The 16,595-nt window shown below is 47.7% G+C and overlaps 1 protein-coding gene across 1 annotated transcript; it reads left to right on the forward strand.

Moving 5' to 3' along the window:
- The first annotated feature begins 1,624 nt into the window (after positions 1–1,624).
- On the forward strand, positions 1,625–16,290 carry LOC122929032 (alkaline phosphatase, tissue-nonspecific isozyme-like). The gene is made up of 11 exons (XM_044282457.1): positions 1,625–1,868; positions 4,726–4,845; positions 9,569–9,684; positions 10,632–10,806; positions 11,629–11,804; positions 11,902–12,045; positions 14,390–14,459; positions 14,552–14,686; positions 14,802–14,993; positions 15,342–15,461; positions 15,549–16,290. Exons 1-11 carry the CDS (start codon positions 1,799–1,801, stop codon positions 15,776–15,778), a joined length of 1,548 nt encoding a protein of 515 aa, XP_044138392.1. The 5' UTR covers positions 1,625–1,798; the 3' UTR covers positions 15,779–16,290.
- Positions 16,291–16,595: the final 305 nt, after the last annotated feature.

Genomic DNA, 16,595 nt, shown 5'->3' on the forward strand with positions numbered 1-16,595 from the left:
CCGAACCTTCAACAAGTGGTGCCCGTTCCAGGTTCTCAACAAGCTATTGGCCCTGCTGGCTCATTCCTCCAAGAACGAACCACTTCTATCATTCAAAGGAACATTTCTCACCACGGCCCGGTTCATCCACCACATTCGCATCCTGGTCAAGGGGTTGGGCCATGATCCCAAAACCATATCTGGTCACTCCTTCCGCATAGGTGCCGCCTTGGCAGCTTCGAAACACACGTCCTGTGCCACATCATCCGCAAAATGGGCCGCTGGCAGTCCTCCTGCTTCACCCGTTACATTCCCAATCCGCACAAGGAAATCTCTGACACTTTCTGTAACCTCGTGTTGCAACCTCAATAACATAATAAAACGCTAATTCCAACCTAACCGTCTCTTTTTGCCCCCTTATAGGCCTACCCTCGGACATGGCTTCGGGCACACCTCAGGCCAGCTATTCCAGGTCACCCATGGCCACGCAGCCACCTCTCGTTCTCTCAGTATCCGTAGCCTCGACCACAAATATTAAGGCTGTTCACAGCCTGTAATTGTGGGAGGGGCGGAGGCTTATAAATCCTCTGAGCCTCCCCCTCCCATTGCGGGTGCTAGCGGTGCCCCACCCTCTTCCCTCCCTTCTCCTTTCAGTTTCACCCGGGTAGGCCCCCTTATAGGCCTACCCTCGGACATGGCTTCGGGCACACCTCAGGCCAGCTATTCCAGGTCACCCATGGCCAGGCAGCCACTTCTCGTTCTCTCAGTATCCGTAGCCTCGACCACAATCCTAATTATCATATCATAGGGTGTGTGTGTTTTTTAGAATACTCAGTGCACCGTGTACCTCTTGATGTAGTCCCACATCATTAGGGCTGCATACATTTTGCACCTTTTCTATATGTTTTTTTTTTTTTGGTAGCCCACTACTGAGCCAGCATCCACCACCCGTCACCATTTTAGGGAACGGCAGGAGACGGTAGGTTAGGCTCGAGGACAGGGAGTACCCACCATCAGGGGGCGTCCCTGGGCTGAGGTGTAGCTCAGGGTATCAGCGTAGGGATACTATTCCCCCACCCACGATTAGCTCACCTAGCCAGTTGAGGGTCTACCTTTTAAAACAGTATAGTTGAGATCTCAAGGTTCGTGCCTAAGGAATAGACTCGAACGTCACCTGAGCTCCTTGTGACCAAATTGTGCTACCAGGACTACATTTTACAGAGCAGAAAGTTGGGGATTTGTTTCATCTGAAGGTTTGTTACAATTGCATCCAGTCTAGACAATCCTCTGGGAGACAAGACTGGACTCCAAACCGATCCATTTCCTTTGCCCTAATAATTGTAACAAACCATCCGGAGAGATGACTGATTTGTGACTGAGACATGGTAACAAACTCTCCCCTGTGAGGTTGTAAACAGAGATCTTGAAAATGGTCCCAAATCGGAACCCTGGGTCTAGAGATGCGACAGAACATTGCATTAAACAGGGATTAAGCTCCATTTCCATAATAGCAGCTCCCCTTCCTTTAAGGCAGAGGTGTGGGGTGTCAGAGGCGGGCACCCTGGACGGCTGCCCGGCTTACATGCTGCAGGCTCTAATGATGCAACTGGGAAAAAGGGAAGAAAATGAATGGGGATGTCAAGACAGCCCTCGCCCTGCGAGCTAGAAGGGCGCCCAGCCAGATATAAGCCTCACCGCCATCTGTCACTAAGGAGTCATACAAGCGCAGAGGGCACCTGGAGACTGGCACTGCCAAGCGATAAGACTGTGAGCCCCCATAACAGAGAACTGAACTACAGGCTCCCCCCAAACTGAAGACATGAAGACGGTGTTGGTGTGGGTATCAGTGCTGCAGCTGGTGAGACTGGCAGTGCCCGGCAAATTCCCAGGTGAGCTCAGGTGGAGGCGATTTATCAGTCTTTATGAACAATCTGCATGTTCTGTGCTAAAAACAGAAAATCATTGTCATTTCCCTGTACTGATGTAAACTTACAGCAAGTGTCATACTCCAGTCACCTCCCGAGCTGCAGTCACTATTATACTATCCCATCGTTTATCATGCTCTAGTAATATCTAGAGCTGCAATCACGATTCTACTGTTACATGATCTATCATACTCCAGCCACATCCAAAGCTGCAGTTATTATTCTGCCGTTACATCAGTTGCAGTCCCTATTCTGCTGTTATATCATTTTTTGTGCTCCAGTCATATCCAGAGCTTCATTCACAATTGTGATATTTGATCTCTTCTTATACTACAGCAGCTTTATGCCTAATGTTTTATAGGACAGTCACATCCAGAGCTGCAGTCATGCTTCTGTGGTTAAATCATGTCTTATACTCCAGTCACATCTAGAGCTGCAGTCAAATGTATGTTGTTACATCATGCATTATACTTTAGTCACATTCAGAGCTGCATTCACAATTGTGCTATTTGATCTTTTCTTACTCTGCAGTCCCATCTACAGAAGCCTTTTGCCTAATGTTTTATAGGGCAGTCACATCCAGAGCTGCAGTCACAATTCTGTGGTTACATCATATATTATACTGCAGTCACATCCAGAGCTGCAGTCACAATTCTGTGGTTACATCATATATTATACTGCAGTCACATCCAGAACTGCAGTCACAATTCTGTGGTTACATCATATATTATACTGCAGTCACATCCAGAGCTGCAGTCACATCCAGAGCTGCAGTCACAATTCTGTGGTTACATCATATATTATACTGCAGTCAAGAAAAAGAGGAAAAGTCCAGCTTGATTAAATGTTACCTTTATTGTTCAGTGCGGATTAAAAGCCGGTTACAGTCCAGTCAACATGTTTCGGCTCAAAGACAATAGCGATCCTTCCTCATGACACACACATACTAAGGGGGAGGTTGCATATATAGTGCCTCCACCTGCAGTCACATCCACAGCTGCAGTCACAATTCTGTGGTTACATCATATATTATACTGCAGTCACATCCACAGCTGCAGTCACAATTCTGTGGTTACATCATATATTATACTGCAGTCACATCCACAGCTGCAGTCACAATTCTGTGGTTACATCATTTATTATACTGCAGTCACATCCACAGCTGCAGTCACAATTCTGTGGTTACATCATATATTATACTGCAGTCACATCCACAGCTGCAGTCACAATTCTGTGGTTACATCATTTATTATACTGCAGTCACATCCACAGCTGCAGTCACAATTCTGTGGTTACATCATATATTATACTGAAGTCACATCCACAGCTGCAGTCACAATTTTGTGGTTACATCATATATTATACTGCAGTCACATCCAGAGCTGCAGTCACAATTCTGTGGTTACATCATATATTATACTGCAGTCACATCCACAGCTGCAGTCACAATTCTGTGGTTACATCATATATTATACTGCAGTCACACTGAGAGCTGCAATCACAATTCTACGGTTACATAATGTGTTATACTCAAGTCACATCCACAGCTGCAGTGACAATTCTGTGGTTACATCATGTGTTATACTCCAGTCACATCCAGAGCTGCAGTCACAATTCTGCTGTTACAACATATATTATTCTGCAGTCACATCCAGAGCTGCAGTCACAATTCTGTGGTTACATCATATATTATTCTGCAGTCACATCCAGAGCTGCAGTCACAATTCTGTGGTTACATCATATATTATTCTGCAGTCACATCCAGAGCTGTAGTCACAATTCTACGGTTACATAATGTGTTACACTCCAGTCACATCCATAGCTGCAGTAACAATTCTACGGTTACATAATGCGTTACACTCCAGTCACATCCATAGCTGCAGTAACAATTCTACGGTTACATAATGTGTTACACTCCAGTCACATCCATAGCTGCAGTAACAATTCTACGGTTACATCATGTATTATACTGCAGACACATGCACAGCTGCAGTCACAATTCTGCTGTTACAACATATATTATTCTGCAGTCACATCCAGAGCTGCAGTAACAATTCAGCAGTTACGTAATGTCTTATACTCCAGTCACATCTACAGCTGCATCGCATCCACAGTTCTTCTCACTTCCTGTAGGAATTTGTCACTTCTGTGCACTATGGGGCACCATTTGTTCACAGTGCGTTTTGTGATACAATAAAAATTAATTTTGTAGAATTCTATGTCACAATTCTGTGTGACGAAATAAGGTTCGGTTATTTTTGTGACATAGAATGTCATTTTGTCACATTTTGTTGTCACAGAATGCACTTTGAACAAATGGCGCCCCATAGTGCACAGACCTCCCTGCACCACTACACTACAATGCCGGGTGTATACACTACATCTCCTACTATGCGCGCAGCAGAGCATACTCTGTACAGACCATCACCTATAGGGCCAGCAGCCCGAGAGCTAACAGGAAACCTGCAGAATTGGGATTTTAGCTCTGGATGTGCCTGGATTATAGAACATGAAATAACAGAACTGTGACTGCAGCTCTTAATGTGATTAGAGTACAAGACCTGATGTAACACGGGATTATTGAAAGACAGGTTAGATATTGGTCTATGGAGGGGACTTCCTTACAGCTCCTCTGTGCTGCTGTTGCCTGAGTATGTGTGCTGTATGAACACTAATGATGTCAGCGGGGGGTTAATAGTCTGTGTGTATGAGGACACGTAGCAGGGACTGATCCCATGGTATCAGGAGCTTTATATCTGCTCATCACCTGCCTGGTATAAATATGTGACTCCTGCCCCTCTGACTGTTCTTCCTGTCACAGATGTAGAGAAGGAGCCAAAGTACTGGAGAGACCATGGCCGTCAGACCCTAGAAGAAGCCCTGAGACTGCAGAGTCTGAACATGAACAAAGCCAGCAATCTCATCCTGTTCCTGGGGGACGGTAGGTAGACGGCACCATTAACACCAGTGATGAGGCAGAGATTTGCAGGGAGATGATACAGGGCACGACGCTCCTGGGTCCTGGCTTCTCCTCCCTTGCAGATTTGGACCCTAGAAATTCTGTATGATTGAAAAACTGCTGATGGAACTTTCCTTGTGCGGGTGACATTGTCATGCGGCCTCATTATCTTGTCAGATATTGGCGTCAGTGTTCAGGGTGTGGAAGAAATCAAATTGCCAAATGTCACCGCCTCATTACAATGTATCATCCTGACAGGTGTTACCACATCAGAACCGGACAGATTAAAATTCCATTTCATGTAAATCCTGTCACGTACTCCATTCACATCCAGAGCTGCAGTCACTGACCTGTTATATCCTGTCACATACTCCATTCACATCCAAAGCTGCAGTCACTGACCTGTTATATCCTGTCATATACTCCACTTACATTCAGAGCTGCAGTCCCTGAACTGTTACATCCTGTCATATACTCCATTTACATCCAGAGCTGAAGTCACTGACCTGTTACATCCTGTCATATACTCCATTCACATCCAGAGCTTCAGTCACTGAGCTGTTATATCCCGTCATATACTCCATTCACATCCAGAGCTGAAGTCACTGACCTGTTATATCCTGTCATATACTCCATTCACATCCAGAGTTGCAGTCCCTGACCTGTTATATCCTGTCATATACTCCATTTACATCCAGAGCTGCAGCCAATTACCTGTTATATCCTGTCACATACTCCATTCACATCCAGAGCTGCAGTCACTGACCTGTTATATCCTGTCATATACTCCATTCGCATCCAGAGCTGCAGTCACTGACCTGTTATATCCTGTCATATACTCCATTCGCATCCAGAGCTGCAGTCCCTGATCTGTTATACCCAGTCATATACAGACAACTGGTATACAGGGAGTGCAGAATTATTAGGTAAGTTGTATTTTTGAGGATTAATTTTATTATTGAACAACAACCATGTTCTCAATGAACCCAAAAAACTCATTAATATCAAAGCTGAATATTTTTGGAAGTAGTTTTTAGTTTGTTTTTAGTTTTAGCTATTTTAGGGGGATATCTGTGTGTGCAGGTGACTATTACTGTGCATAATTATTAGGCAACTTAACAAAAAACAAATATATACCCATTTCAATTATTTATTTTTACCAGTGAAACCAAAATAACATCTCAACATTCACAAATATACATTTCTGACATTCAAAAACAAAACAAAAACAAATCAGTGACCAATATAGCCACCTTTCTTTGCAAGGACACTCAAAAGCCTGCCATCCATGGATTCTGTCAGTGTTTTGATCTGTTCACCATCAACATTGCGTGCAGCAGCAACCACAGCCTCCCAGACACTGTTCAGAGAGGTGTACTGTTTTCCCTCCTTGTAAATCTCACATTTGATGATGGACCACAGGTTCTCAATGGGGTTCAGATCAGGTGAACAAGGAGGCCATGTCATTAGATTTTCTTCTTTTATACCCTTTCTTGCCAGCCACGCTGTTGAGTACTTGGACGCGTGTGATGGAGCATTGTCCTGCATGAAAATCATGTTTTTCTTGAAGGATGCAGACTTCTTCCTGTACCACTGCTTGAAGAAGGTGTCTTCCAGAAACTGGGAGTAGGACTGGGAGTTGAGCTTGACTCCATCCTCAACCCGAAAAGGCCCCACAAACTCATCTTTGATGATACCAGCCCAAACCAGTACTCCACCACCACCTTGCTGGCGTCTGAGTCGGACTGGAGCTCTCTGCCCTTTACCAATCCAGCCACGGGCCCATCCATCTGGCCCATCCAGACTCACTCTCATTTCATCAGTCCATAAAACCTTAGAAAAATCAGTCTTGAGATATTTCTTGGCCCAGTCTTGACGTTTCAGCTTGTGTGTCTTGTTCAGTGGTGGTCGTCTTTCAGCCTTTCTTACCTTGGCCATGTCTCTGAGTATTGCACACCTTGTGCTTTTGGGCACTCCAGTGATGTTGCAGCTCTGAAATATGGCCAAACTGGTGGCAAGTGGCATCTTGGCAGCTGCACGCTTGACTTTTCTCAGTTCATGGGCAGTTATTTTGCGCCTTGGTTTTTCCACACGCTTCTTGCGACCCTGTTGACTATTTTGAATGAAACGCTTGATTGTTCGATGATCACGCTTCAGAAGCTTTGCAATTTTAAGAGTGCTGCATCCCTCTGCAAGATATCTCACTATTTTTGACTTTTCTGAGCCCGTCAAGTCCTTTTTTTGACCCATTTTGCCAAAGGAAAGGAAGTTGCCTAATAATTATGCACACCTGATATAGGGTGTTGATGTCATTAGACCACACCCCTTCTCATTACAGAGATGCACATCACCTAATATGCTTAATTGGTAGTAGGCTTTTGAGCCTATACAGCTTGGAGTAAGACAACATGCATAAAGAGGATGATGTGGTCAAAATACTCATTTGCCTAATAATTCTGCACTCCCTGTATTTACATTGACAAATCTCCTTATTCCCTTCTATCACAAAGTTGACTGCCTGCAGCCACCACTAGAGGGAGCACAATGCATAGGAATTTTACACAATTACCATTGAGTGAAATTGAAGCTGTAGTAATCTATTTGCATTAAGCTCCCCCTACTGTCTCCACTGAAGGTACACCACTTGGAAAAAGTTCTCTGCTGGTTTCCAGTTTCAGCAAGTCCCTTTTCACTGCTGCCTCCTGCTGGTCAGTCTGTGTACAGACAATGCTTCACTGTAATGCACTGTGGGAGATGTAGTGTTTCCACCATGCCTACAATGCAAAGACACAAGTCTGGAGGGTGAAGGCTCTGCCCCCAGTAGTAATAAAGCCTTCATAGCGGCCCCTGTATTTATATAGCCCCAATGCAGTGCCAGCTGTTATTATGAACCCCTGTAGTGCCCCCTGTAGTGCCCATATGCATAATGACTCCTGTATTATAATTCCTCCTGTAATATTATATGCCCCCCCCCCTGTAATGGTCTGGTCTGTATTATAATACCATCCATAGCACCCCCTGTACTATAATGTCCCCTGTAGTGCTAGTATAACTCTTTTACCCCCACTCCATAGTATAATTCCCCTCCCCCCCCCTGTAGTAGTAGTGTATATAGTACTCTTAACCCTTAGAGCCCCCATAGTATAATGCCTCCCTGTAGTGGTCTGGCCTGTATTATAATACCACTCAGAGTACCCCCTGTACTATAATGCCCCCTGTAGTGCTAGTATAACTCTTTTACCCCCACTCCATAGTATAATTCCCCCCCCCCCCCCCCCCCGTAGTAGTAGTGTATATAGTACTCTTAACCCTTAGAGCCCCCATAGTATAATGCCTCCCTGTAGTGGTCTGGCCTGTATTATAATACCACTCAGAGTACCCCCTGTACTATAATGCCCCCTGTAGTGCTAGTATAACTCTTTTACCCCCACTCCATAGTATAATTCCCCCCCCCCACCCCCGTAGTAGTAGTGTATATAGTACTCTTAACCCATAGAGCCCCCATAGTATAATGCCTTCCTGTAGTGGTCTGGCCTGTATTATAATACCACTCAGAGTACCCCCTGTACTATAATGCCCCCTGTAGTGCTAGTATAACTCTTTTACCCCCACGCCATAGTATAATCCCCCCCCCCCCCCCCCCGTAGTAGTAGTAGTGTATATAGTACTCTTAACCCATAGAGCCCCCATAGTATAATGCCTTCCTGTAAAGGTCTGGCCTGTATTATAATACCACTCAGAGTACCCCCTGTACTATAATGCCCCCCGTATATAAAATGCACTTCACCTCCTACTGTAGTCCCCGTGTAGAATAATGCGCCATATAATGTTTACCCCCGTAGTATAATGCCCCTGTATATATAATGCCCCCCAACATAGTGCCAACATACATATAAAAAACAAAAACAAACCCAAAATGCTCATCTGTGTCCTATTCTCCACCACCATCTGGAGGTGGACGTGGTGATGTCACTGCGACCACCTGCTCCGTTCTAAAGCCTCATAGGCTTGTGGCCTAGCGGCCTGAGGGCCACGTGCTCCGCTGTAACCTGCCATCAGAGGCAGATCGGCTGCTGCTCCCCTCGCAGGCCTGGAGCTAGAGAAAGTCCAGTGTGAGAAACATGGCCTATCAGCGACCTTCACAGAGAACTGCAAGATCAGAGGAAAACTGGGAGAAAACCGCCTGTCCGTGTGCATTAACAACTGCTCCACTCTTACCTTGGTCTTTCCCTGCACCACCAACACCCTCTGCCACCAGGGACCGGGTGTTAGACCTCACAGGTCATCACCACCAACACCCTCTGCCACCAGGGACCGGGTGTTAGACCTCACAGGTCATCACCACCAACACCCTCTGCCACCAGGGACCGGGTGTTAGACCTCACAGGTCATTACCACCAATGAGGCCAGGTGAGGAGATCGCCTCAGGCAGCACCAGGTAGGGGCACGAGGGTGGTGGTGGAAGGGCCATGGGCAATGAGCGCTTTCATTGTGGCGCTGTTTCAATTTTCTCCTCAGGCAGCAGAAAGGCTAGGTGCACCCCTGACCAACACCAGTCAGTAGAACCCCCCAAACTAGGGTGTACCCTCAAAGGAAAAAAAGCCCAGAGGACCGTCAGACCATTATTTTTGTTACTATCACTCCTATCCTCTCCCTTCTCATGAGCTCGCCTCATAATTTCTAAAAATGGGATTTGTCTCTGCAGGAATGGGAATCTCCACGGTCACCGCTGCCCGGATCCTGAAAGGACAGAAGAACGGAGAACCTGGAGAAAACCACCGCCTGGAGATGGAGAAATTCCCCTTCGTGGCCCTTTCCAAGGTAGAGAAGTTATAGGGAGCCACAGAGCTGTAACACTAGAGGGCGCACTGGGTGCATCAGGGACCTGGGCCTTCTGCCCTCTGTGGGGGCCCTGATATGGGTGGGGGGGACTGTGGGCTCCTGGGGCAGGAATGATGGGAGTGATGCACTGTATATCAGTTAGTAACATTCGATTGTGTGCCCCTGGGGTCAAAGATGATGGGAGTAATATATTGCTTGTGAGACAGGGAGATTAGATTATGAGCACCTGGGGCAATGGATGATGGGAGTGATACATTGTGTGTGAGTTAGGAAGATTAGCCTGTGAGCTGCTAGGGCTGGGATGATGGGAGTGATAAATTGAGTGTGAGATACAGAGGTTAGATTGTAAACACCTGGGGTCGAGGATGATGGGAGTGATACATTGTGTGTTAGAAAGATTAGACCGTAAAATCCCAGGGCAGGGATGATGGGAGTGATACATTGAGTGTGAGACAGGGAGATTAGTTTGTGAGCACCTGGGGTCATGGATGATGGGAGTGATACATTATGTGTGAGTTAGGCCTCTTGCACACAAATGTATTTTCTTTCCGTGTCCGTTTTCTTTGCGGACCGTATACGGAACCATTTATTTAAATGGGTCCGCAAAAATAACAGAAGTTACTCCGCGTGCATTCCGTATGTCCGTATTTTCGTTCTGCAAAAAACGTCCTATTATTGTCCGCATTACAGACAAGGATAGGACTGTTCTATTAGGGGCTGGCTGTTCCGTTCCGCAAAATACAAAATGCACACGTATTTTTGCGGACCCCAAAATACATACGGTCGTGTGCTAGAGGCCTTAGGAAGATTAGGCTGTGAGCTCCTAGGGCAGGGATAATGGAGGGTTGGGGGGTGATTCACAGATTAGATTGTGAGCTCCTAGGGTCAGGTAGAGTAATTCCCCAGTGTCCGCTGGCTCTCCACAGACGTATAACACAGACTCCCAGGTCCCGGACAGCGCGGGGACGGCCACTGCATTCCTGTGTGGTGTGAAGACCAATAGTGGCATCCTGGGGCTGAGCGCCGCCGCCGAACTAGGCGTCTGCAACACGTCCAGAGGCAACGAGGTGGACTCCATCCTGAAGTGGGCGAAGGCGGCAGGTGTGTGTACCTACCTGGGGACAGGGAGAGAGGTGCCACGGTCTGCAGCCACTGACACAAGCCAATGGCGGCTTCACTGCAACATGTCTGATCACAATGTAATTATATTATATCAGTGATGTCAGTGACAGGGGGCGGGGCTGTGACAACCTCTCAGACATGATATACAGGCAGGTTGTCAGCAGTAATAGATGAATAGCTGCTCCTGTAGTATAAGGTGTGAGGATCTCATGTCTGATCACAATGTAATTACATTATATCAGTGATGTCAGTGACAGGGGGCGGGGCCGTGACAACCTCTCAGACATGATATAGGGGCAGGTTGTCAGCAGTAATAGATGAATAGCTGCTCCTGTAGTATAAGGTGTGAGGATCTCATGTCTGATCACAATGTAATTACATTATATCAGTGATGTCAGTGACAGGGGGCGGGGCTGTGACAACCTCTCAGACATGATATAGGGGCAGGTTGTCAGCAGTAATGGATGAATAGCTGCTCCTGTAGTATAAGGTGTGAGGATCTCATGTTTGATCACAATGTAATTACATTATATCAGTGATGTCAGTGACAGGGGGCGGGGCTGTGACAACCTCTCACACATGATATACAGGCTGGTTGTCAGCAGTAATAGATGAATAGCTGCTCCTGTAGTATAAGGAGTGAGGATCTCATGTCTGATCACAATGTAATTATATTAGTATTATATCAGTGATGTCAGTAACAGGGGGCGGGGCTGTGACAACCTCTCAGACATGATATAAAGGCAGGTTGTCAGATTATAACGGTCCTGATGGATGTTGATGTTCCTATATTATTTTTAGGGAAATCTGTGGGTGTGGTAACAACCACCAGGATCAATCACGCCACCCCAGCCGCGGCGTACGCCAACACCGCTGATCGTAACTGGTATTCAGACGCTGATATGCCACCGGACGCCATCTCTCAGGGCTGCAAAGATATAACCTGGCAGCTGATTAACAACATACCAGATATGGAGGTGAGGGGCCCCGGGGCCACAAATAGATGTTGGAATCCAGGTAGTGGTTATTAGGACTCATCTGCTGAAATAATGTCTCCGCTTCCTTTTTATGGAGGTGATTCTGGGCGGGGGCAGAAAATACATGTACCCCAATGGCACCGCGGATGTAGAGTACCCCCAGAATCCCAAGGCCAACGGCAAAAGGCTGGACGGACTGGACCTGGTGGATCTCTGGCACAAGAAGAAGCCGCCCTCAAAGGTGAGAAAAGGGTTAAAAGGAAAACATTTGTAAATTGTTAACGTTGCATTATCTACTCCAGTCACATCCAGAGCTGCACCCACAACTGCAGCTCTGGATGGGACTGGAGTCAGTGGTGTATCTTGGTTTTGTGCTGCCCTAGGCGAGACTAAACCTGGGCACCCCACTAATATATATTTGGCCCACCCCTTCCTGTCAAGGCCAAACCCCTTCCTCTGTAAACCCTACCTCTTCCTCTTTAGGCTCCACCCTTTCCTGTTAGAGCTTTACATCTTCCTTTCTGTATTTAAAAGTGAATAACGATCAGTGCATTGTTGGCGGGGGCCTGGTCTCAGTTTTCAAGGTGCAGGATCTGTTCTGCACTTGGAGAAGATGAGGCTCACCCTAGCGTTGCCGGCCCGTGACTCCACCTCCGTGTGACGTCACAACGGCACCGTGCGGACGCAAAAGGTAGGGGAGGTCGGGAGGAAGTCAGAAGGAGGAGGAAGTAAGTCTTTCAACTCCTTCACTATGCGGCGCCAACGATGCCGCTCGCATAGTGAAGGATCGGATCGGACAAGGGGCAAAAAATATATTTTGCATATTGTGTAAGGGCTCTTTCACACCTGCGTTCTTGTCTTCCGGCATAGAGTTCCGTCGTCGGGGCTCTATGCCGGAAGAATCCTGATCAGGATTATCCCCAGGCATTCGGAATGGAGAGAAATCCTTTCAGGATGCATCCGGATGTCTTCAGTTCAGAACCGGAACGTTTTTTGGCCGGAGAAAATACCGCAGCATGCTGCGCTTTTTGCTCCGGCCAAAAATCCTGAACACTTGCCGCAAGGCCGGATCCGGAATTAATGTCCATTGAAAGGCATTAATCCGGATCCGGCCTTAAGCTAAATGTCGTTTCTGTGCATTACCGGATCCGACGTTTAGCTTTTTCTGAATGGTTACCATGGCTGCCGGGACGCTAAAGTCCTGTTTGCCATGGTAAAGTGTAGTGGGGAGCGAGGGAGCAGTATACTTACCATCCGTGCGGCTCCCGGGGCGCTCCAGAATGACGTCAGGATGCCCCACGCGCATGGATGACGTGATCGCATGGATCACATCATCCATGCACATGGGGCGCTCTGACGTCATTCTGGAGCGCCCCGGGAGCCGCACGGACTGTAAGTATACTGCTCCCCCGCTCCCTGCTCCTACTATGGCAACCAGGACTTTAATAGCGTCCTGGCTGCCATAGTAACACTGAACGCATTTTGAAGACGGATCCGTCTTCAAATGCTTTCAGTTCACTTGCGGTGTTACGGATCCGGCAGGCACTTCCGGCAAATGGAGTACACGACGGATCCGGACAACGCAAGTGTGAAAGAGCTCTTACTATCACTAAGCAAACAAGGCATTTTGCCGCCCCATTGGCAAGTGCCGCCCTAGGCAAATGCCTTGTTTGCCTCTTGATAGATACACCCCTGACTGGAGTAGGAGATTATATAACAGAACAGTGACTGCAGCTCTGGATATGACTGGAGTATGAGATTATAGAACAATGACTGCAGCTCTGGTTATGACTGGTGTATAAATTTATAGAACAGTGACTGCAGCTCTGAATATGACTGGAGTGTGAGATTGTAAAACAGAACGGTGACTGCAGCTCTGGATATGACTGGAGTATAAGATTATATAACAGCACAGTGACTGCAGCTCTGGATATTTACTGGAGTGTGAGATTATAGAACAGAACAGTGACTGCAGCTCTGGATATGACTGGAGTATGAGATTATAGAACAGAACAGTGACTGCAGCTCTGGACATGACTGGAGTATGAGATTATAGAACAATGACTGCAGCTCTGGACATGACTGGAGTATGAGATTATAGAACAGTGACTGCGGCTCTGGACATGACTGGAGTATGATATTATGCAGCAGCAGAACAGTGACTGCAGCTCTGGGTGTGACTGGAGTATAATTACTCAGCATAAGGCCCCCTGCACACGGCCGTGTTTCACAGCCGTGTGCGGGCCGTGGAACCGCGGCCTGGATCCCTCCTGAGAGCTGGAGCGCACGGCGTCACTGGTTGCTATGACGCCGTGCGCTCCCTGCTGCCGCCGCAATACAGTAATACACTGGTATGATCTATACCAGTGTATTACTGTACTGTGCCGGCAGCAGGGAGCGCACGGCGTCATAGCAACCAGTGACGCCGTGCGCTCCTGCTCTCAGGAGGGATCCAGGCCGCGGTTCCACGGCCCGCACACGGCTGTGAAACACGGCCGTGTGCAGGGGGCCTTATATGGAGGTTTAAAACCTGAAAAGTTTGGAAAGTTCCTGATAACACAGAAGGCATCCATCTTCTGTCCTAGGTCTCTCGATATGTCTGGAACAGGACTCAGTTGATGGAGATTGACCCAAGTAAGGTGGACTATCTGATGGGTGAGTAGTTTGGCTGCCAGCAATGATGGGAGTTTGGTCTGCACTGTAGGAAAATGAGAGGCCTCCTCCATTGCCTTCCTCCATATTTTTAGGTCTTTTTGAGCCGGATGATCTCCAATATGAGCTGGAGAGAAATACCTCTACCGACCCTGCCCTGTCCGAGATGGTCGCAGTCTCCATCCGCATCCTCCAGAAAAACCCCAAAGGCTTCTTCCTGCTGGTGGAAGGTGAGTTGTCCTCTTCATCTCAGATACATGAGGGATCCCTAGGGTGCAGCCCCCCCAACCCACCTCATTGTGCCCCCAGAGCACCGGTAACGTTAATCACTCTATCACAACCCAGGCGGACGGATTGACCATGCCCATCATGCTGGACAGGCGAGCCTTGCCTTACACGAAGCTATAGAGCTGGACAGAGCAGTGGGCCTGGCTGGGACCTTGACCTCAGAGGAGGACACGCTGACCCTGGTTACTGCTGACCACTCCCATGTCTTCACCCACGGGGGCAACCTGCCCAGAGGGAACCCCATATTAGGTAAGAGAGCCCACAGATTTGGCCCGTCCTGTGTGGGGTCATTCTACAGAAACCTCCAGAGGGAACAAGCTTTAACGGCGGCCATTACAGCACCCACAGGGTGGTCATCCAGCTCCCCCCACATCCTGACTGCTCTCGCTCTCATAAACCATGAAGCTCAGGATGAACAGGGGTGTAGGCTCCTCCTATAACGTGGAGAGAAGGTAATTGTTGGAGGACACAGTGACCATAAATGATGTGATATATGTTGGTCCTGGTCAAAGGGACTGTAATCTATGGAGCTCCTGGGAGAGGGGGCTGTGATCGATAGGGTGGGTGGTGATGAGACGTCTTGTAATGTGCCCTCAGGTTTGGCCCTGGAACCGAGTAACATGGATAATATGCCTTACACCGCCATCCTCTATGGGAACGGACCCGGCTTCAAGATAGACGGAGGGAAGCGAGAGAACATCACAGGCGTTGACACAGGTGAGTTCTCCATGATGGTGGGATCCAGGATCTTGTCCTACTGGGGGCCCTCTGAATCCTGCATACTAATGAAGTAATTATCCACAGCGGATGTTAACTACCTCCCCCAGTCAGCGGTGCCCCTCAAATCAGAGACTCATGGAGGAGAGGACGTCGCCATCATGGCTAAAGGCCCCATGGCTCATCTCCTGCACGGCGTGGTGGAGCAGAGCTACATACCATATGCCATGGGTTATGCAGCCTGCATTGGTCCCAACCTGGACCACTGTGGCGGACACAAAGGGCGACCCTCACCCTGGTTCAAGACGTCGCCATGAGGCCACACCCCCAGTGTAACAACCAGCCAATCACTGGGACTTGATATTAAAGGGTCAAGTCCCATGTACATGAATCGCCATGTAATGGAAAGTTCTGCAACTTTATATGTCAATTCATCACCGTTTTCAAGATCTCTGCTGTATGTCAGTGAATAGAACGATTCTTGCCTGCAGCCCCTCCCCCTGGAAACCCTTCCTATTATAGCGCCGGTCCAGTCGTCCATACAAAATCCCTGTATAATGGCTAGTTCTCACAGACTTTTTCTTTATAGGAACCTTCACTGTTAACATCCAGAGGTGTTTTGCCACAATGTATCAGTACACAGAATCTTCTGTCAGCGACACACAACTGCCCTGAGGGTTGGTTAGACACTGGAATGCATGAGTCTTAGACAGAGTAGGGCATGCTGTGAGTTTCTTGCACCAATGATCTGTACGGAAAAAAACCATGTGTGAATTCAGCCATTTACTTTAAATACTGTGGAGTGAATAAAGACAAAGCATCAAAAAAATGAAAATTATTCTTGACTGCAGTCACCACTAGAGGGAGCTCATTGTATGTATAGTTATCTAGTTCTAGGTGCTGTGTGCAGGGAGCTCCCTCTAGTGGTGACTGCTGGGTGCAACATTTTAGATGGTTTTCTATAAGATCCGTAGATTACTGATAATCAGGGCCCAACCTTTGGACAACTGCGCTGTAACAGTAGAGGGACCCACACAGGGGCGTAGCTATTAGGGGGGTGCAGAGGTAGCAGTCGCTACCAGGCCCAGGAGCCTGAGGGCGGCCCAAAGACCCTTGTGCCACATAAGAAGACAC

This window comes from Bufo gargarizans, chromosome 2 (assembly GCF_014858855.1).
Source record: "Bufo gargarizans isolate SCDJY-AF-19 chromosome 2, ASM1485885v1, whole genome shotgun sequence".
In the NCBI taxonomy this organism is placed as follows: domain Eukaryota; kingdom Metazoa; phylum Chordata; class Amphibia; order Anura; family Bufonidae; genus Bufo; species Bufo gargarizans.

Bases quoted from the DNA above. Each gene is read 5' to 3' on its own strand.
- LOC122929032 (XM_044282457.1), top strand. From the start codon at position 1,799: ATGAAGACGGTGTTGGTGTGGGTATCAGTGCTGCAGCTGGTGAGACTG. The intron at 9,685-10,631 runs GTAGAGAAGTTA...GGCTCTCCACAG, and splicing joins CCTTCGTGGCCCTTTCCAAG to ACGTATAACACAGACTCCCA. The intron at 11,805-11,901 runs GTGAGGGGCCCC...CTTTTTATGGAG, and splicing joins ACAACATACCAGATATGGAG to GTGATTCTGGGCGGGGGCAG.